Source organism: Arvicola amphibius, chromosome 7, assembly GCF_903992535.2.
Source record: "Arvicola amphibius chromosome 7, mArvAmp1.2, whole genome shotgun sequence".
Taxonomy (NCBI): domain Eukaryota; kingdom Metazoa; phylum Chordata; class Mammalia; order Rodentia; family Cricetidae; genus Arvicola; species Arvicola amphibius.
In genome coordinates, this window is record NC_052053.1 from 23,685,855 (window position 1) to 23,700,712 (window position 14,858).

The 14,858-nt window shown below is 47.7% G+C and overlaps 1 protein-coding gene across 17 annotated transcripts in view; it reads right to left on the bottom strand.

Annotated features, from left to right (window-relative positions):
• The window catches only part of Pkp4 (plakophilin 4), a 208,534-nt gene that overhangs the window by 7,677 nt on the left and 185,999 nt on the right, over window positions 1–14,858 (bottom strand). For all 17 annotated transcript variants that reach the window (XM_038336226.1, XM_038336235.1, XM_038336233.1 and 14 more), the window contains 6 exons: window positions 12,652–12,835; window positions 9,794–9,911; window positions 8,539–8,730; window positions 8,204–8,377; window positions 5,421–5,571; window positions 2,541–2,736 (listed from right to left, as the gene is read on the bottom strand). In XM_038336226.1, the coding sequence (XP_038192154.1) occupies window positions 2,541–2,736; window positions 5,421–5,571; window positions 8,204–8,377; window positions 8,539–8,730; window positions 9,794–9,911; window positions 12,652–12,835 (1,015 nt within the window). The remainder of the gene's footprint in view (window positions 1–2,540; window positions 2,737–5,420; window positions 5,572–8,203; window positions 8,378–8,538; window positions 8,731–9,793; window positions 9,912–12,651; window positions 12,836–14,858) is intronic.

The window sequence follows — 14,858 nt, forward strand, 5'->3', positions numbered from 1 at the left end:
CACAATACCCCCTCTTTTGCCATTCACTTATCCGCCAGTAAATCCTCTCGAGTTGTCTTTCAACCCCATCAGAGAGGCTGCTGTCTTCAGCATTGTAGCTGCTGCTCCCTCCTCTTTAGTCTCTCCCTCTCTCTCTCCCTCTCCCCCCCTCTCTGTGTGTGTGAATGAGGTCATGTGGATCTTTCTACAAGGGGAACAGATCATGTCCTGCCTCTGCTCACTGCTCTCCAACAGCTTTGGTTTCATTCAGATGGAGACAGCTGACCTACAAGGTCCTATTGCATCTTGATCCTGTTGCTCTTTGACTCTCCCTTTTCCTCCTCTGTCATATCAGCTCTGTCTCAGCCACTCTGGGTTCTGCTGTTCTTCCCCGGCCCCAGAGTTTCTCTCTTCCGAACCCTCTGCTTCCATGCTTCTGCCTGAGAGAGCTGCACTGCCTGATCCTCCTCCTCCAGGTCTGCTCCCTACTATTTCCACGAGGCCTTCCCAGGTCACCTTTTCCTGACTTTGTCGTTTGTCCCTGTAGGCAGCATTACCGAGCTCTGCTGCTGTTATTCATGGGGCACCTCATCTGCCTTGGCCCTGGAATGCTGCTTGTGATCTGCTCACTGCTGTGAGCCTGGCACTGAGAAGAGCGCCTGGATATGCAAGAAGGCAATAAACATGGGGGAAGAACTGCGAGGGAAGAAAGATGCAGGGAAACCAACCTTAACTTGATCTGGTTCAAGACTTTCTTCTTCCTTTTCCTTTTTTAAAACAAAATATTTTTATTAATGTGTATGAGTGTTTTGCATGTATGTATGTGTACCATGTACATGCCTGGTGTCCTCAGAGCACAGAAAAAAGGGTGTTGGACACCAAACCCAGGACCTCCGCAAGAGCAGTGAGTGCTCTTAACTGGGCCATCTTTCCAGCTTTGTCTGGTCCAAGAACGTTCTGAATCTTTGGATTGGAATAAGAGATTTACACACATATTTATGTGTATCTTGCACACATGCACAAATGCAATTCATGCATGCCTTGCCACTGGCTCAGCATTTCTACAAGGCAAACTTTTAAGAGTGTGTGTGTGTGTGTGTGTGTGTAGTGATGGCAGAGGGAGCCAGTGGAATGGGATCTTAACTGCCTGAAATGCTTCATTTTCTTAAAAGGAAAGGCAGGGTGTGGTGGCTTACTTTTGTAATCCTTGAACTCAGAAGACTAAGGCAGCCTAGACTACATAGAGAGTTTAAGGTCAGCTTGGGCTACAGAGTAGAGCCTTATTTGAAAAGAAAAAAAATAATCAAAACAAACAAAGAAACAAACAGATCTTATGCATTTGTTACTAATGAAATGTAAAAAGTGTGAGAAATAAGGAGACTGGAAGGCAATACTGTTTATGCTGAGAGATGTGCCTTCTAGCAGGGAAGCTATGGTTTCCTGCATTATTCCTATATTATAAGAATTCCTTCAGAGGTATCAGCTGTAATGTAAATCCCAGCCCTGCCTTGCCGTCTAGCTAATTAACAAAGCGTCCCCACGCACCAAGCTTTGTTCTTGTTGTTAAGGATACAACAATAGATAAAAGGACAAAGTCCCAGCCACTGCGGGAGTGAGGATGCTAGAGGAAGACTTAGTTACACACGAGGGGAGTCAGTGCCAGAGAGAGAATGTGGAGGGGAACAGGGTGGAGAAGGAGGGTTGCAGAGAGGTTGCTGACCTACTGTTTGGAGAAGGTACTGGAATTCCCACTTCCATTTGCTGATCTAACACTAAGACAGATTTAGTCACAGTGCCAGCCTGTGACAAGAAGCCTCTATTTTGCTACTGATTTGTTCTGCCCACTTGTGCTGCTTCATCTGTTACTGTCATCCAAAAGCAGAGGGAGAGATGTGACTAAGCCCAGAGCACACTCATGCAGAGTGGCGGTTTTCATGCTTCCTGGGCACTCGGCAGCAGAATCGATCTCAAAAGCGAGAATTTAAAAAGACATTCTTGCAGAATGGGACTCAGGCTTGGGAGAGCACAAGGTGCAAACAGAACGGTGCCCCTAAGACTGTCCCCTTCTCCTAGGAGTTGACATGAACAAATGTCAACACCCTGGTAGACTGGCTTTAGAGATGGCCACAGCCCGGGGATCTGCAACTCCCCGAAGTTCCTGTGTAGGAGTCCTAGCTCTCAATGTGACGGGGCTGGAGGGGCAGCCTTGGGAAGAGCCACTCGGAAGAAGGCCTTGCACGTGAGAATAAATAGGTCACTCTCTGTAAACCAGAAAGGGGCTTGCACCAGACATTAAATATTGGTGCCTTGATCCCTGATCTCACAAGTGCCAGAATTATGGGAAATAAACTTCTATTGTTCATAAGCTGCCTCGCCTACAGCAATGTGAGCAGACTAAGTCAGAGAGGGAGTGAGGTACACTGTAATAAAGGGAATTCCCTTCCACTGTTGCAGGACACTGCTGAGCTATTCAGCACATGAGAAACACAGAAATCCTCACGTTAGACGCGCCTCCCCCACAAAGGCCCTCACCCCAAGACAGTTCAAGACCACACACTTGCCTGTCTCCTCTGCCTTTGGTTATGTTCACGAGCTTCTCTATCCCTCCCGAGTCAGCCAGCGCTTTGGCGTTTTCCATGTTTTTGCTGGTGACCTCGTGGAGAGCACAGCAGATCGCCGCCACGGTCTCATCGGACAGTATGCTGGGGCCATTGCCGCCGGGAAGCCGGTTGACCAGGTCTCGCATGGCGTATTTCCCTGCCGGGTGCACAAGACCAGGGTCAACTTTTCACAGGCGCCAGCTTTCTGTTACTGTGGCTGAAAATCCCGATAATGTGAAGGTTTTAAGAAACAAAACTTCAAAAGAGACGTGAACAGGGAAAACAAAAAGTTGGAAGCCCACAGCGATGAAGAGACACACAGACGTGACTCTGAGGGAGCATTTACTGTCACGTCACTTGAGCAAATGACCACTTTAGGAAGCATTACTGTCACTTGCTGGAAGGAACATAAATCAGTGCTCAGGAGTCCACTGGATGTCAGGCCACATTCTACAGTAACGGCTGTAATGAAATATTAGGACATTTTATTCTTGGTTCCAGTGTATCAAAATACTTCAATTTTTTTCTCAATGCTTAAAAAAAAAGTTTGAATCTGGGCCAACTAAGGTTGCCAAAAATACTTTGCATTAAATCTTTCTGGGTGAGTCTAGCAAGTTAGCTGAGAGCAGCCACCCACTTTTTAACAAAGCCGAGGTTATGTCGGCCGACCTGGTACCAGCAGTTAACCATATACCAGTTTCTTTAAAAGACACATTATCTCCTCCAGGTAACAAGCAATAATATTGAAGCACATGAGAAGATGGGTCTGAGGGAGTGCGTCTCAGCCAGGGAAGCAATTTATAAACACCCAAACAGAGATTATCTCCAGCTTTTTCAATTTCAATTACTAACTGACAAAATGGGATAAATGCACTACAAACAAAAGTAATTAACTAAGGCGAAAGTAAATATTTTCTTAGGGTCCCCGCCATGAACATGGGCTTTCATCAAAGGGCTGTTTCTCTGCAGTGGTGGAGGCAGCAGGCGGGTCCTGACCGCACGCATGCCATGTCCTGTCCATCACAGGCAATGCTCCTCAGAGCAGAGGTGGTTATGACTGGGGACACAGCAGCGACTCTGGAAGACTAGAAGACAAACGTGGGTCTGGAGCATGGTGATGGTGACTTCTGGATACTCACAAATGGCCGGATGTATGATGACATGTGACTAGCCATGTGTCTTAGCAGTAGAAACAGAGTACGTGTCTTATAAGAAATTCAGGGAGTATAGATGTAACTTCTAAGTCAAGTTCGGGCTGCTCTGAAGGAAGCGTGGGAATTGGGCGGGGCTGGGCCATCGAGAGGCTCAGTGAGACTTCCTCCCTACAGGGCTGATCTACCTCAAAGAAAGGAAACATTCTCCTGGACATTAATAATTTAAAACGGTATATCTGCCAGGCCAGGCGAGAAGGGCTTCACCTGCAAGTCACTATGTTCCATTCAATTTTTCGGCTGTGCTTTTATTGTAGGACTAGGCTCGAACCTAGGGCCTTGTGCATGCTTTGCAGTAGTCTACTAGGAAGCTGTACTGCAGCCCTCTTGTTACGTTGAGATGGGTCTCACCACTGCAGATTGACCTGAACCTACTCTGTAGGCCAGGCTGGCTTTGAACTCATCTTTCTGCTTCAGCTGCCCAAGTAGTTGTGATTACTGGTTTGCTCCACCAGGCCAGGATCACAGCTAATCTTTTTTTTAAAGCTATTTTGGTTTTTCAAGACAGGCTTTCTTTATGTTGTCCTGGCTGTCCTGAAACTTGATCTGGAGACCCAGGCTGGCCTTGAATTTGGAGATCTGCCTGCCTCTGCCTCCCAAATGCTGGGATTAAATAAAGACCTGCACCACCACTGCCTGGTAATCACAGATAATATTAAAGCTAAGTATTATTCTCATTCTCCCTATTTTCTCCAACCCCACCTCCCTCTTTTGAAAGATATAATATAAACTGGGTCTAAATTCACAAGAATCTATAAAAAAATTGCTCCTCCTCATGTTGTCAGCCATGGGGCTGGCATGGAGTTTGAGTGGATGGAGGGTACTGTCCTTACTTCCTCTAACAGTGAGACTCCAGACATCACCAATTTCCTTCCAGACAATAACAGAGAGGTAACTCCTAGTACCACCCAGAAGCAGGAACTGAGTAGCAAGTGGCAGGGTTCACAGGGCATTCTGGGCTATGAGATCAATGAGATGAAGGTTCAGAAGGGAGGTTCTGGCCCATGGAGCTCCCTTTTCTGTCACCCCTCAACTGTTTGAGATAGGGCAGTGCTTAGAGACCAGCAAGCTGCCTGGTGTGCAAAGCTGATGGAATCTCATTCTTGGCTCTCTAGATGTGCTCTCTAGATGTGCTGATGTGCTCTCTCAGGCCCAAGAGCAAAGCCTCCTAAAATACTGTGTCCCTTCCATCCTGACCCTGCCCTGGGATGGCATGACAGTGGCTTGTCTCTGGGAGAGTATTCAAACAGATAGGGGAGGGAAAGCTACATAGTATTCACACGGCTTCTTATTAGAAGATGACAGTGTTAGGGAATCCGCAGATATTAGCACAAATACTGGGAAAGGAAATGAAATTTTTTCTTGTTCTTGATATAACTTCTCTTAGGGAATGATGACACCAAATTCATCAAGCAGTGTGTTATGTCACCTGGAATCGCTGGTGATCTGACTGTGCTGGAAATTTACCTTCTCAGATCAATGTTTAATTACTGAGCCTGCCTCTTGTTGAAAAGGAGCAGCAGAAGAGCAGGGGCTCCGGACATGCCAGGGATGGAGCAGCAGGCTCGGTGGAGTTTCGTAACTACCCCAGTTCCTTCCTTTGCGGTGTCCCCTGTCACCAGTCACATACCTATGAGCTCCTTGTTTCGAACATCCAGTGCCATGTTCCTCAAGGCGGTGGCCACGGAGGAGACAACTCTGTCATTATCCATCCTCAGAAGCTCCACAAGGATGGGGAGCCCCTTCTCTTTCCGGACAGCTGCCCGGATGTACGCTGCGAACTGGTGGGCAGAACAAGGCATTAGTGACTAAAACGTGGCGCTCCAGTCTCACATGCTACTGTAATCTGCAGAAATAAATGAATATATGTTTTCTCTCCACTAGAGATTAAAACAGTACCACCGTTTGGGCGACAGACAGGCTGGGATGGCTGATTTAAAGAAAGCCCTCAAAGCCTAAAGATCTCAAACCACCATCTGTCAGATTTCTGTGCAAGACAGAGAACGCAGGATTATTTTCACACTCATATAGAAACACGATTAAGGAAAGAGCCCGTTTTCTTTGAGTTGGCCCCACGCCAGGTTCAGAGGCTAGAAGTAGGCTGGCAGAGCCAGCCCCTCAGCATCCATTAGAGGGGAGCCTGGCTCCACTGAGCTGACTTATTTTTTAGTACATGCTGCAGCAATATTGGGAGTTTGGTAACTAGTCGAAAAGATTGCTGGAAAAATTCCTGTACTCAGAAGAAAGGGAATTCTCCACACGCACCAGGCACTGTAATTCATACCCACAGCCAAGGCAGGTTTGGGTGCAAAGGCATTCTCCCTCAACATTAACGGCTACTTCTGTGCACCCTGTGAACTGGAAAGCAGTACTAAGCTACTAAAGAAACAACAGCAAAGTAATGTTACAAAATAGACCAGGACAATCCCAAGACGTTGCTCAAGTAATAGCTAATATTTTCCTACTGCGGACAAAGCACGAAGACAGATCCATTGGCTCTCTGCGATTACTGTCAAGGTTAAAATACATGACTGACCGCCCAGTTTCTTAAATTCTAACAGAGCAGATTATCTTAATAATATATGTGGCAGGAAAAGATGCCTTTCAAAGATTCAATTAGCATTCATTGTATTAAATGATAGCTTTTATTTTCCAAGTCAAATGAAATCTACAGGGAGGAAATACAGTTCGAGGTTTGCAACTGCAGACAGCACTGGGGCAGTGTGATCAGTATCCCGAAGCTGCAGGCACCAGAGCCTCCTGTTTCCACTGGAGACTGCCCAGCCCAGTCCAGCCCAGAAAGCCTTTCCCCAAAGAGTGGTCCCTCGATTGTATAAGTAGCCATGGCTACCTTGTGGGTCATATATATGACATATATAAGAAATATATAGTTCTTAAATTTTAATTATGTGCATGTCAGTGTGAACATCCAAAGAGGCCGGAAGAGGGCAGCAGCCTCCCTGGAGCTGGAGTTGCCGGCAGCTAGCTGGGAGCCGCCTGATACGGTGCCGGGACTCAGGCTCCTGCCCTCAACAAGCCTTCTTAACTGAGCGGCCGTCTCTCTAATCGAAGGTCTGAGATTTTGAGTGACTACTTTTGATATTGAAAACCACTTTGTATTTAAGTTTGTATTTTAAACTGGCTTGTCATGTGACTTTTACTTAATGACTAATCCCAGAAATTAAATTCCACAAAACTCAATCACATGTGTTTTAATTATAATTTTAGTCATCAAGTGATTCTTTGGCTATACAGCAAAAACCTCTACGCCAGGAGCGGCCCTTAGTCTTTGTGCTTTGTCCTTTTGCTCTGTGCTCCCCACCACCTGATATTCATCTCATCCCACAGACGAAGATGCTGAGGTGCGGGCTCCTCCACCTCAGCTCTTGAGAACCGGGGTTCTGAGAATTCAGTCAGCCCTTAGCACTAAGCTATTAGCACCTTAGCAAATAAACAACCACACGAATGAGTGACATACCCAGCCCCGTATCTGCTAACAGAGTGTGCTCATGGAGAATGGGGTCCCAAAGAGCCTCATTTTAGGTGGGGTGGGACAAGAAGCCAGAACAAGCATTACAATCACCCTGTCACCACACACACAAGGAACTGCTTGGGGAAGACGAGAGGTGACATCGAAGGTTCTCAGACACCGGTGGTAACAACAGGCAACCGTTTCCATGACCACAAGGCTGCACAATGTGCAAGGACACACTTCCCATGCTCTGGAGGAGTCTGAGAGACACCAGCACTGCCTGACCTCAGCTGGAATCAGGTCTATATCTTCTCTCACCGTGACGTGTGCAGCACTGGATCCCACAAGGATCCCCAGCCTCTACTCTTCCTTGCCCTCTGCCCTGCTCCCCCATAAAAATCACAGAAGTGACCCAACAGTGTCTACGTCAGCTTATTTTCGTCACTTTGTCTGCTTAAAAGTTCAGTGCTCCCTCCCCTGTGGCCAGGTCCCACTCGTGACGCTCAGCCCCCAGGTCTGGATGTGACGGCCAGCTCTGAGGCAGCCACTCCTCTGAACCCACAATGTCCTTCCCTCAAAGAAGACCTTTCTCCTACTATCCCTTTAATCTCTCCATTACCTCTTCCCCACCCCATCCTCAGACCCCAGCAGGCTTAGCTTGCTCACCCCCTCTTCTTCCCCTGTTCCCTGCCAGGCTACCCTGCATACAGCATGGATCCTGGTGATACTACTCTGTTGCTCATGGGTGTCAGATTCTCAGGGAAGGGGCTCTATCATATTTACCTTAGGATGCCTGGAGGGACTCCTCGTCTCCTCCCCACACCCTTTCCCCCCACCCCCTTTTATGGACACACTCTATAACCAAGTGTGTCCCTTCCACCACCATGGCCAGTCTGACCACAGGGACAGAAAGAAATGTGGACAAGGAGGAGACATCCCACCTTCCAGTTGCCAGCAGAGAGGTTCTGGAGAGATCCGGCAGAGCCTTCCAAGGTGGCCGGGTTGGAACTTTCTGCCAACAGAGTCAGGTAGGGTTTTACCACCGATGGGTGCCACAGCATCTCCACCCCTTTGGGGGACTTAGACAGTCCAGGGATAGGCCCGACTCCATCCCACTGAAAGACAAGCAGTACGCACTAGTGAAAAGGGAGTGAACAAGATCTGACTGTGGAGAATATTTATCTTCTGGACTCAGTTAAGCTGCACCAATCTTTGCTGCCAATTATGTACTTCTCATTCTCCAATAGATAAAACTGTACAGAAATAAAATGCTAACTTGATCCTCTTGTGGAGTTCTCTTTTTCTTCTTTTTCTTCTTCCCCCAGCAGCTTGGTTCTGAGTCTTTGCTGGGAGACTCTTTGCCTAGTAAGTCATCCAGTTCGTTCAGTCCAAGCAGCCGGGCCTGCGGGACTTCCAGCTCCAGCCGATATGACAGGTTCCTCAGGGTGCACACGCAATTCTCCACTGTCTGAAAGCCAACACAGTGTGTAATTAAGAGCATCACCCCAGACACTCTACACCAATGGGAAATAAGCGCAGAAGTAAAGGGAAGTCCTGCCATCTGTACGCGGACGTGACACAATCTAGGAAAGATGGACAGGCACTTTTGTGGGCCGGGGTGCAGCTGTGAACCGAAGCTTGGGCTGTGCTGACTAACACACATTGTGTCTGTTCAGAGCCTCACAGCCCTCCTGATGCTGTGGCCACACCCTGGCCCTGTGCAGATCCTCAGCAGGACAGCAGTGCCCCCCTTCCCTGTCAGGGAACTGGTCCTGTCACCAGGCCTGATTTCTGCTGCCTCCCTCAACTTCTTATCTCCCATCTCTGAGGAAGGCACTAATTTCCTTCTGTGGACACTCTGCCATCTGCATCTGGGTTTTCGTACTTTAGGTATTTAATGACGGGGCCAGTTGTCACTTCAACTCAGGTGTCTAAAGTCAAGGTTAGGGTTGTCCCACCTGGCAAGTTCCCCTTCCCAACTTGCTGTTTTCTATCATTCATCTGCAGGTCTCTGGTTCAAAGAGGCTCAATAAAAACTTGGGTGTTAACCAACTGCCCCACCTACACCCCTCTCCCTGAGGCAATGGCTCATTATCCTCTTCTCTCTCAGACCCAAGATCTACCAATGGTCTTATCTCACACCTTAGAACTCCTTGCTATTCTAGCTTTGTCCTGCCTGTCTTCCCACAGCCCCCGGGCAGAACTTACTAGGGTGTCGCAGAGGAGGAACGGGGGGGGGGCACAGAATATCTGGGGGCGGGGGCTGAGTTGTATCTGTGTCTAGGAACAGGAAATATGGCACGGAAGAGAGTGTAGGGCTGTCACTTGGAAACCAGAGAAATCCTGGACCCCTGGGAGGTCCTTCACCACAGTCACCATGTTTCCATGGTTCCAGGCCTGCTAAGTGGCCACTCGTCCTGTGATCTGGAGAGTGGCTCCGGGCTCTAGTATTTCAGAGACTGGATTGCATACAAGCAACTGAATTCAACTGTCACCTGCCACTTGGGTGTGTAGGTGGCTGGGATACTGACCTTGCTGTCATAATCCGAGGTGTTGACACATGTGTGGATCACATACAACAGCGAGTCCACCAGCCCTTCACAGGACCGCATGTGCTTGCGTGCTTCCTCCCCGGCAGAGCTGAGGTTCCTACATGGACAGACACACGTGGGAACTGCTGAGATCAACGACTCACCCAAGCCTAACTTGAAGGACCCCTACCCAAATGTCGGCAGAGAGCAGCCACTGCAGGTGACTTGAGACACTTCGGAGCCTGAACTTGGACATCCGAAGCATTTTCGACATTGGCCAGAATGTCATACTCACAGATGGAGAACACGACAACCCCAATATTCGCTGAAGCCATTATTTAGTGGCTACTTCATCAGCTTCACCACAGGTAAGTGGAAGAAATAGATACAGCTGCCTCAGGGTTGTGATGAGGAAGAAGTGAACTGTACATTAAAGCAAATGGAAAAGTGGCTACCACATAGAAGGCAGGATAGCGGCCATTGGCTTGGGGTCTGTTTTTCCTCTTACGTTAGCTATGAGTTACATATTCACATCTGATTATGTTAATACACCACATGAGATAAAACTTAAACCATCAACAAACAAACTCAAACAGCCCCAACTTTTAATCCTTTCAATTCCTTTTGGAATTGAACCTAAACAAACAAAAAGCCTCAAAATTATTTTGGTCTCATTTATTGAGGTCTTGTTTTTGTTTCTTTTCTTTGCCTTCCTCAAAAATGGATAGCAGATTATAAGTCTCTATTTTTATGTTCCATTTACAAGGGTTGCGAGATAATTAATACTGATGTAAGGCAAACTGGGAATCGTCAAACTGAACCAGAGAGGCCTCCTGTGCATGGTCCCACTGTCATTCAACAGCCGACCCCTCCCCCTTTCACCCTGGGCTTCCAGCTTTCCTTGGCTTCTTCTGAGAGCGAACTCCCTTGGCCTTAGCTTGATTCCTATTGCCTTTATCTTTTCACTTTCCTGGTGCCTTTTTTTTTTTTTCTGTTTGGTTTCTTTATCACAACCTATGACCCATGATGGCCAGATGTCTATCTTCATCCAACCTTGAGAACACATGTATCTGATTTATTGACATTACTACATAGATAGCATTTCATTTCTCAATATGAACATGGACAACACTCTTAGCAACTCCCTATCTTCCCTGATTCCAGCAGCACTTCCATCGGGCAGGTCAGTCAAAGACTGAGGTGTAACCCCCTTCCCCCATTATTTCAACCCATTAGCGAGCTCCTTTGCACAAAGGCACCCACCTGCAGGCCCTGGTCTGGGTTTTGCCTACAGCATGCCTGGACCATACTAACAGTCTAATCTCATTCCATTTCTGCCTCCTCTCAGTCTTCTGCAGAACAGGAAAAGCCCTCCCCATCACTCCCTGTTTAAAATGCTCATGGCTTTTCATAGCAGTTGAAATAAACGACAAACTTCTTCCCTTCATCAGAGATCTGATACCATCCACAGCCACTCCGCCCTTTGCTCTGAGAGCTACTCCATTCCTTTACATGACCAGTAACTTGTGCTCCTGATCCTCACCCCTCAGCTTCTGAGGTATTCCATATATAGGCTGGGATGGCTATTCTTGGCTGTCAACTTGACTACATCTTGAATTAACTAAAAACCCAAGTCACTGGGCACACCTGTGAGGGTTTTTCCTTCATTAAATCATTGAAATGGAAAGACCGGCTTCTAATGTGGATCTCTGAGGTGGGAAGTGACCACCACGGGATTCACCAATACTTCTTCTTCGTCATTTTTCTTCTGGTGCCCACTATCATCTGCTCGTTCCTATCTGTGTCCTCCTCACAGCTGGGGCCCAGCTCATTTTGTTCCATACTGGTTTTTACACAGGTGGCATTTACTGGGGACCACAGCAGGTCACATACGAGTCAAGGTGGTACCCTAATCTGGGTACTCACTGCCTAATGGGCTAGCTGGAGAGGCGGTAGGGGTGTGGGGGTGCCACACTTCCCTGAATCTAGGGTGAGGAATGGGCTGCTGTCTCCCGATGACCACAGGCTACATGACAGAAACAACCACACTAATTCCTCCTGTCACAGTGCAGAAGGCTTGGAGACAGTAGCACAGGCCCTTCTCCCTAAGGCTCAAACTGTCTGTTCTGGAGGTGTTCAGATGTCTTCTTTTTCTTTTTTTTTTTCAGGGCTGGGAATTGAACTCAGGGCCCTGTGCACGACAGTACCATCCCCTCTCCTCTGCAGCTGAACACTACAGCTCACAGTGGAGCTGGCAAGCTGGGCTCTGCAGGTCCCCTTGCCATTCTACCAAGGCCTAGAGCAACACGGGGCTGGGGACCAGCATCAAACGTGATTGGATAAGCAAACAAGGAGCTGTTCCGCAAACGGAAAAGAACCACAGATTTTATGTTAAAGGTAAGGATTAATGGGACAGCATCGGGCCAACTTACTTGTAAACTAAAAAGCAATAGTTGTTTAAGTCACACAACTCTTTACTTCTCTTTAAAAGTAACAAAACAAACCAAAACATCAGCAACCATAATGGAACTGAAACAAAAACCAGGCTGCAGGTCCGCAATAAGTCTGTGATAGTCAGAGAAGAGACTACTTCAGTAGAACATGCTGGAATTGCTGCAGTGCCGTCGGGCTGAATAAGCCTTTCTAAATAATTCACAGAAGAGTCATATGCGAGACTGTTGCCTTGGGGCCACCAGTCTGTGCTCACAATGTTTCCTCACGCTGTGACAAAGTCCACACTTCGCTATGAAGAAGAACCATCACCTTGGGGAATGTTAGCCAGATAGCGCCTTCTACAGTCAATTGACGCAAGACACACATTCGTTAACCACGTAATTAATTGGGAAGAAAGTACTTACCTCAGGCAACCTGTCGTGTTCCGCAGAACCAGCGAGGTCTGAAACTTAATTTTATGATCATCATCAAAGGAAGAGTTATTCCACCCAGAATGTGGAACGATCACAGTGTTCGTTAAGGTTGAGAGAGCATCTCGAATGATTGTCATCTTTACAGCATCGCATGAGGATAAATTCCAAAGAACTCCTACAGAGAGAAACTGAAAGTGAGAATCGCCCGAGATTCTGAGTTTCAAGACAGATGCGATCACGCAAGCTCTAGATACGAACCTAAGCTGCCCCCATATCTGTTCCACATCTCCAACTGGCCTGGGCTGGACCTGTGGTAAGTGCGGCACACACACATACTTTCAAGGTTTAGAGCCCCCAGACATCTATTAGGGAGACAACTGTGGGCTTTGCAAGGCAAAGTAGCAATTCCCAGGGGGTGGGGTGGGGCAAGGGCGTAACCCAAGTATAGGGGTCCTAAACACAACATGTTCCTGATTTTCATAAAGCTTGCTTTTCTTGCATTGTCCCTTAGACAGGCCTCTAGAATTTATGACTTAGACAAAATTCCTTTCTTTCGAAAGATTGGCACATTTCTCTTCATGAAGCCTCCTTTCCGGTATTTTTTTTTTTTTAACTTTCATTTCATCAGCAAGAAGGCCAGGCTCAACAGAGTCCCTGGAGTACAGCAGTCAGCGTGGACGGCCACTGGATTTACTTTATCCTCCTCCTCTTTAGAGGGCTTTATTGCCGTGCATTTGAGAATTCTAAGTCACTGCCGTTCCCTTTCTGACATAGGAGGAAGCAATAACTGAAGAGCATTAACTTATTGCCATAACGCCTTCTGATTCATACAGAAATGGGAAGGAATCTGAGCTGTCTGCCATCTACTCTGATAGCATTTGCACATCAACGCGCTTAAGTGAGGAGGAGGAAGGAGGCGGAGAGGTGGCTTTTCTTTGCCGAAAAATCTCTCACGGCCCCACACTCCTGATGTGCTTCTGACAAGCTTCTCCAATGGCTTCACCCAATGATCAGCACTGGGCACTTGTAGGCCTGTGGGAGGAAGGCCCGACAATGTTGCCTCTGTCTATGGGTCTCTGAACAGAATGGGTCAAGCCAGACTGGGCCACACGAGACTGAATGCTGCTGCTTCAAATGCTGTGACCCAAGAAGCCAGACTGAGCAGACTTCTCTGGATGTAAAGTACAGGGGTAGGATAGAGAGCAGAGAGTAGGTTTGCTTCTGTGGGAGGAGGGGAGAAAGCCAAGGACGGGAGATGAGAGACCCTCTGACTGTATGCCCAAGGGCTGCCTTCGCCACCACCCCTGTGCTGTAGAGGTCAGTAATGGAGACTCATGCTGTGTGTACTGGACTCTGCCAAGGTGCCTGCTCCTGTCCTCCTCTCTTGCATTTGGCTTTGACTTCTAGACCTCATTAATTTGGTTTCTCAGTCCCCTTCCCCAAGGACTTCTATCCTTGGTCTTTCCCACCTTATTCTGAACACAGCCTCTCAAGACTATCTCGTGTGGTACCCACTTAGTTGGACCCAGGCTAGTTCTCCTTTAAGGAGGGTGGTTTGGTATAAAAGGGAGATGTCGACAGCTCAGAATCTGGAAGATAAAGACCCTGTTTTGTTTCTGAAAGCTGGTTCTTCTCACTGTGACCTTTGTTTACATAACTGTATGAAGGCGTACAGACCAAGGTCCCACTGAGAAGTCTGCACGGATGTTCATGGGTGCTCAGGAATAGAACTTCACCTCCACTGTCAGGGTTACTTCTCTATGGAATGTTTTGGGATAGCGGTCGGGTTCTCGGGGTGTGGCCAGATTGTTTATCTGGGAATGAGCTGACTCCAAACATGGTCATACTTATCTTTGCTCTGTAGTGGCCTTCACTGTCAATTTCTATTTCCCATGTAAAAGGCAGTAGCTGAACATTTTCTTAGGGAGAAACACTGGAAGACAATGATAGACAAGACCTGGGAGCGAATTCTTGGTTGGTCTGTGCTGACCAAGGAACAGGAGGGAGACAGAGCGGCTTGAGGCAAAGCAGAGTGTGGCAAGGCTTCAACAGTCCCTGCTAATGCAGTGATCACATTGCTGTTAGTGGCGACTACCCAAGGAGCCAGCTACAGCGGCAGGCAGCACACAGCTCCCTGGACATTGATGGGGAAAATGGCATTACCCAGAAACCACCCCTGCTGACAACTCTGGAGCACG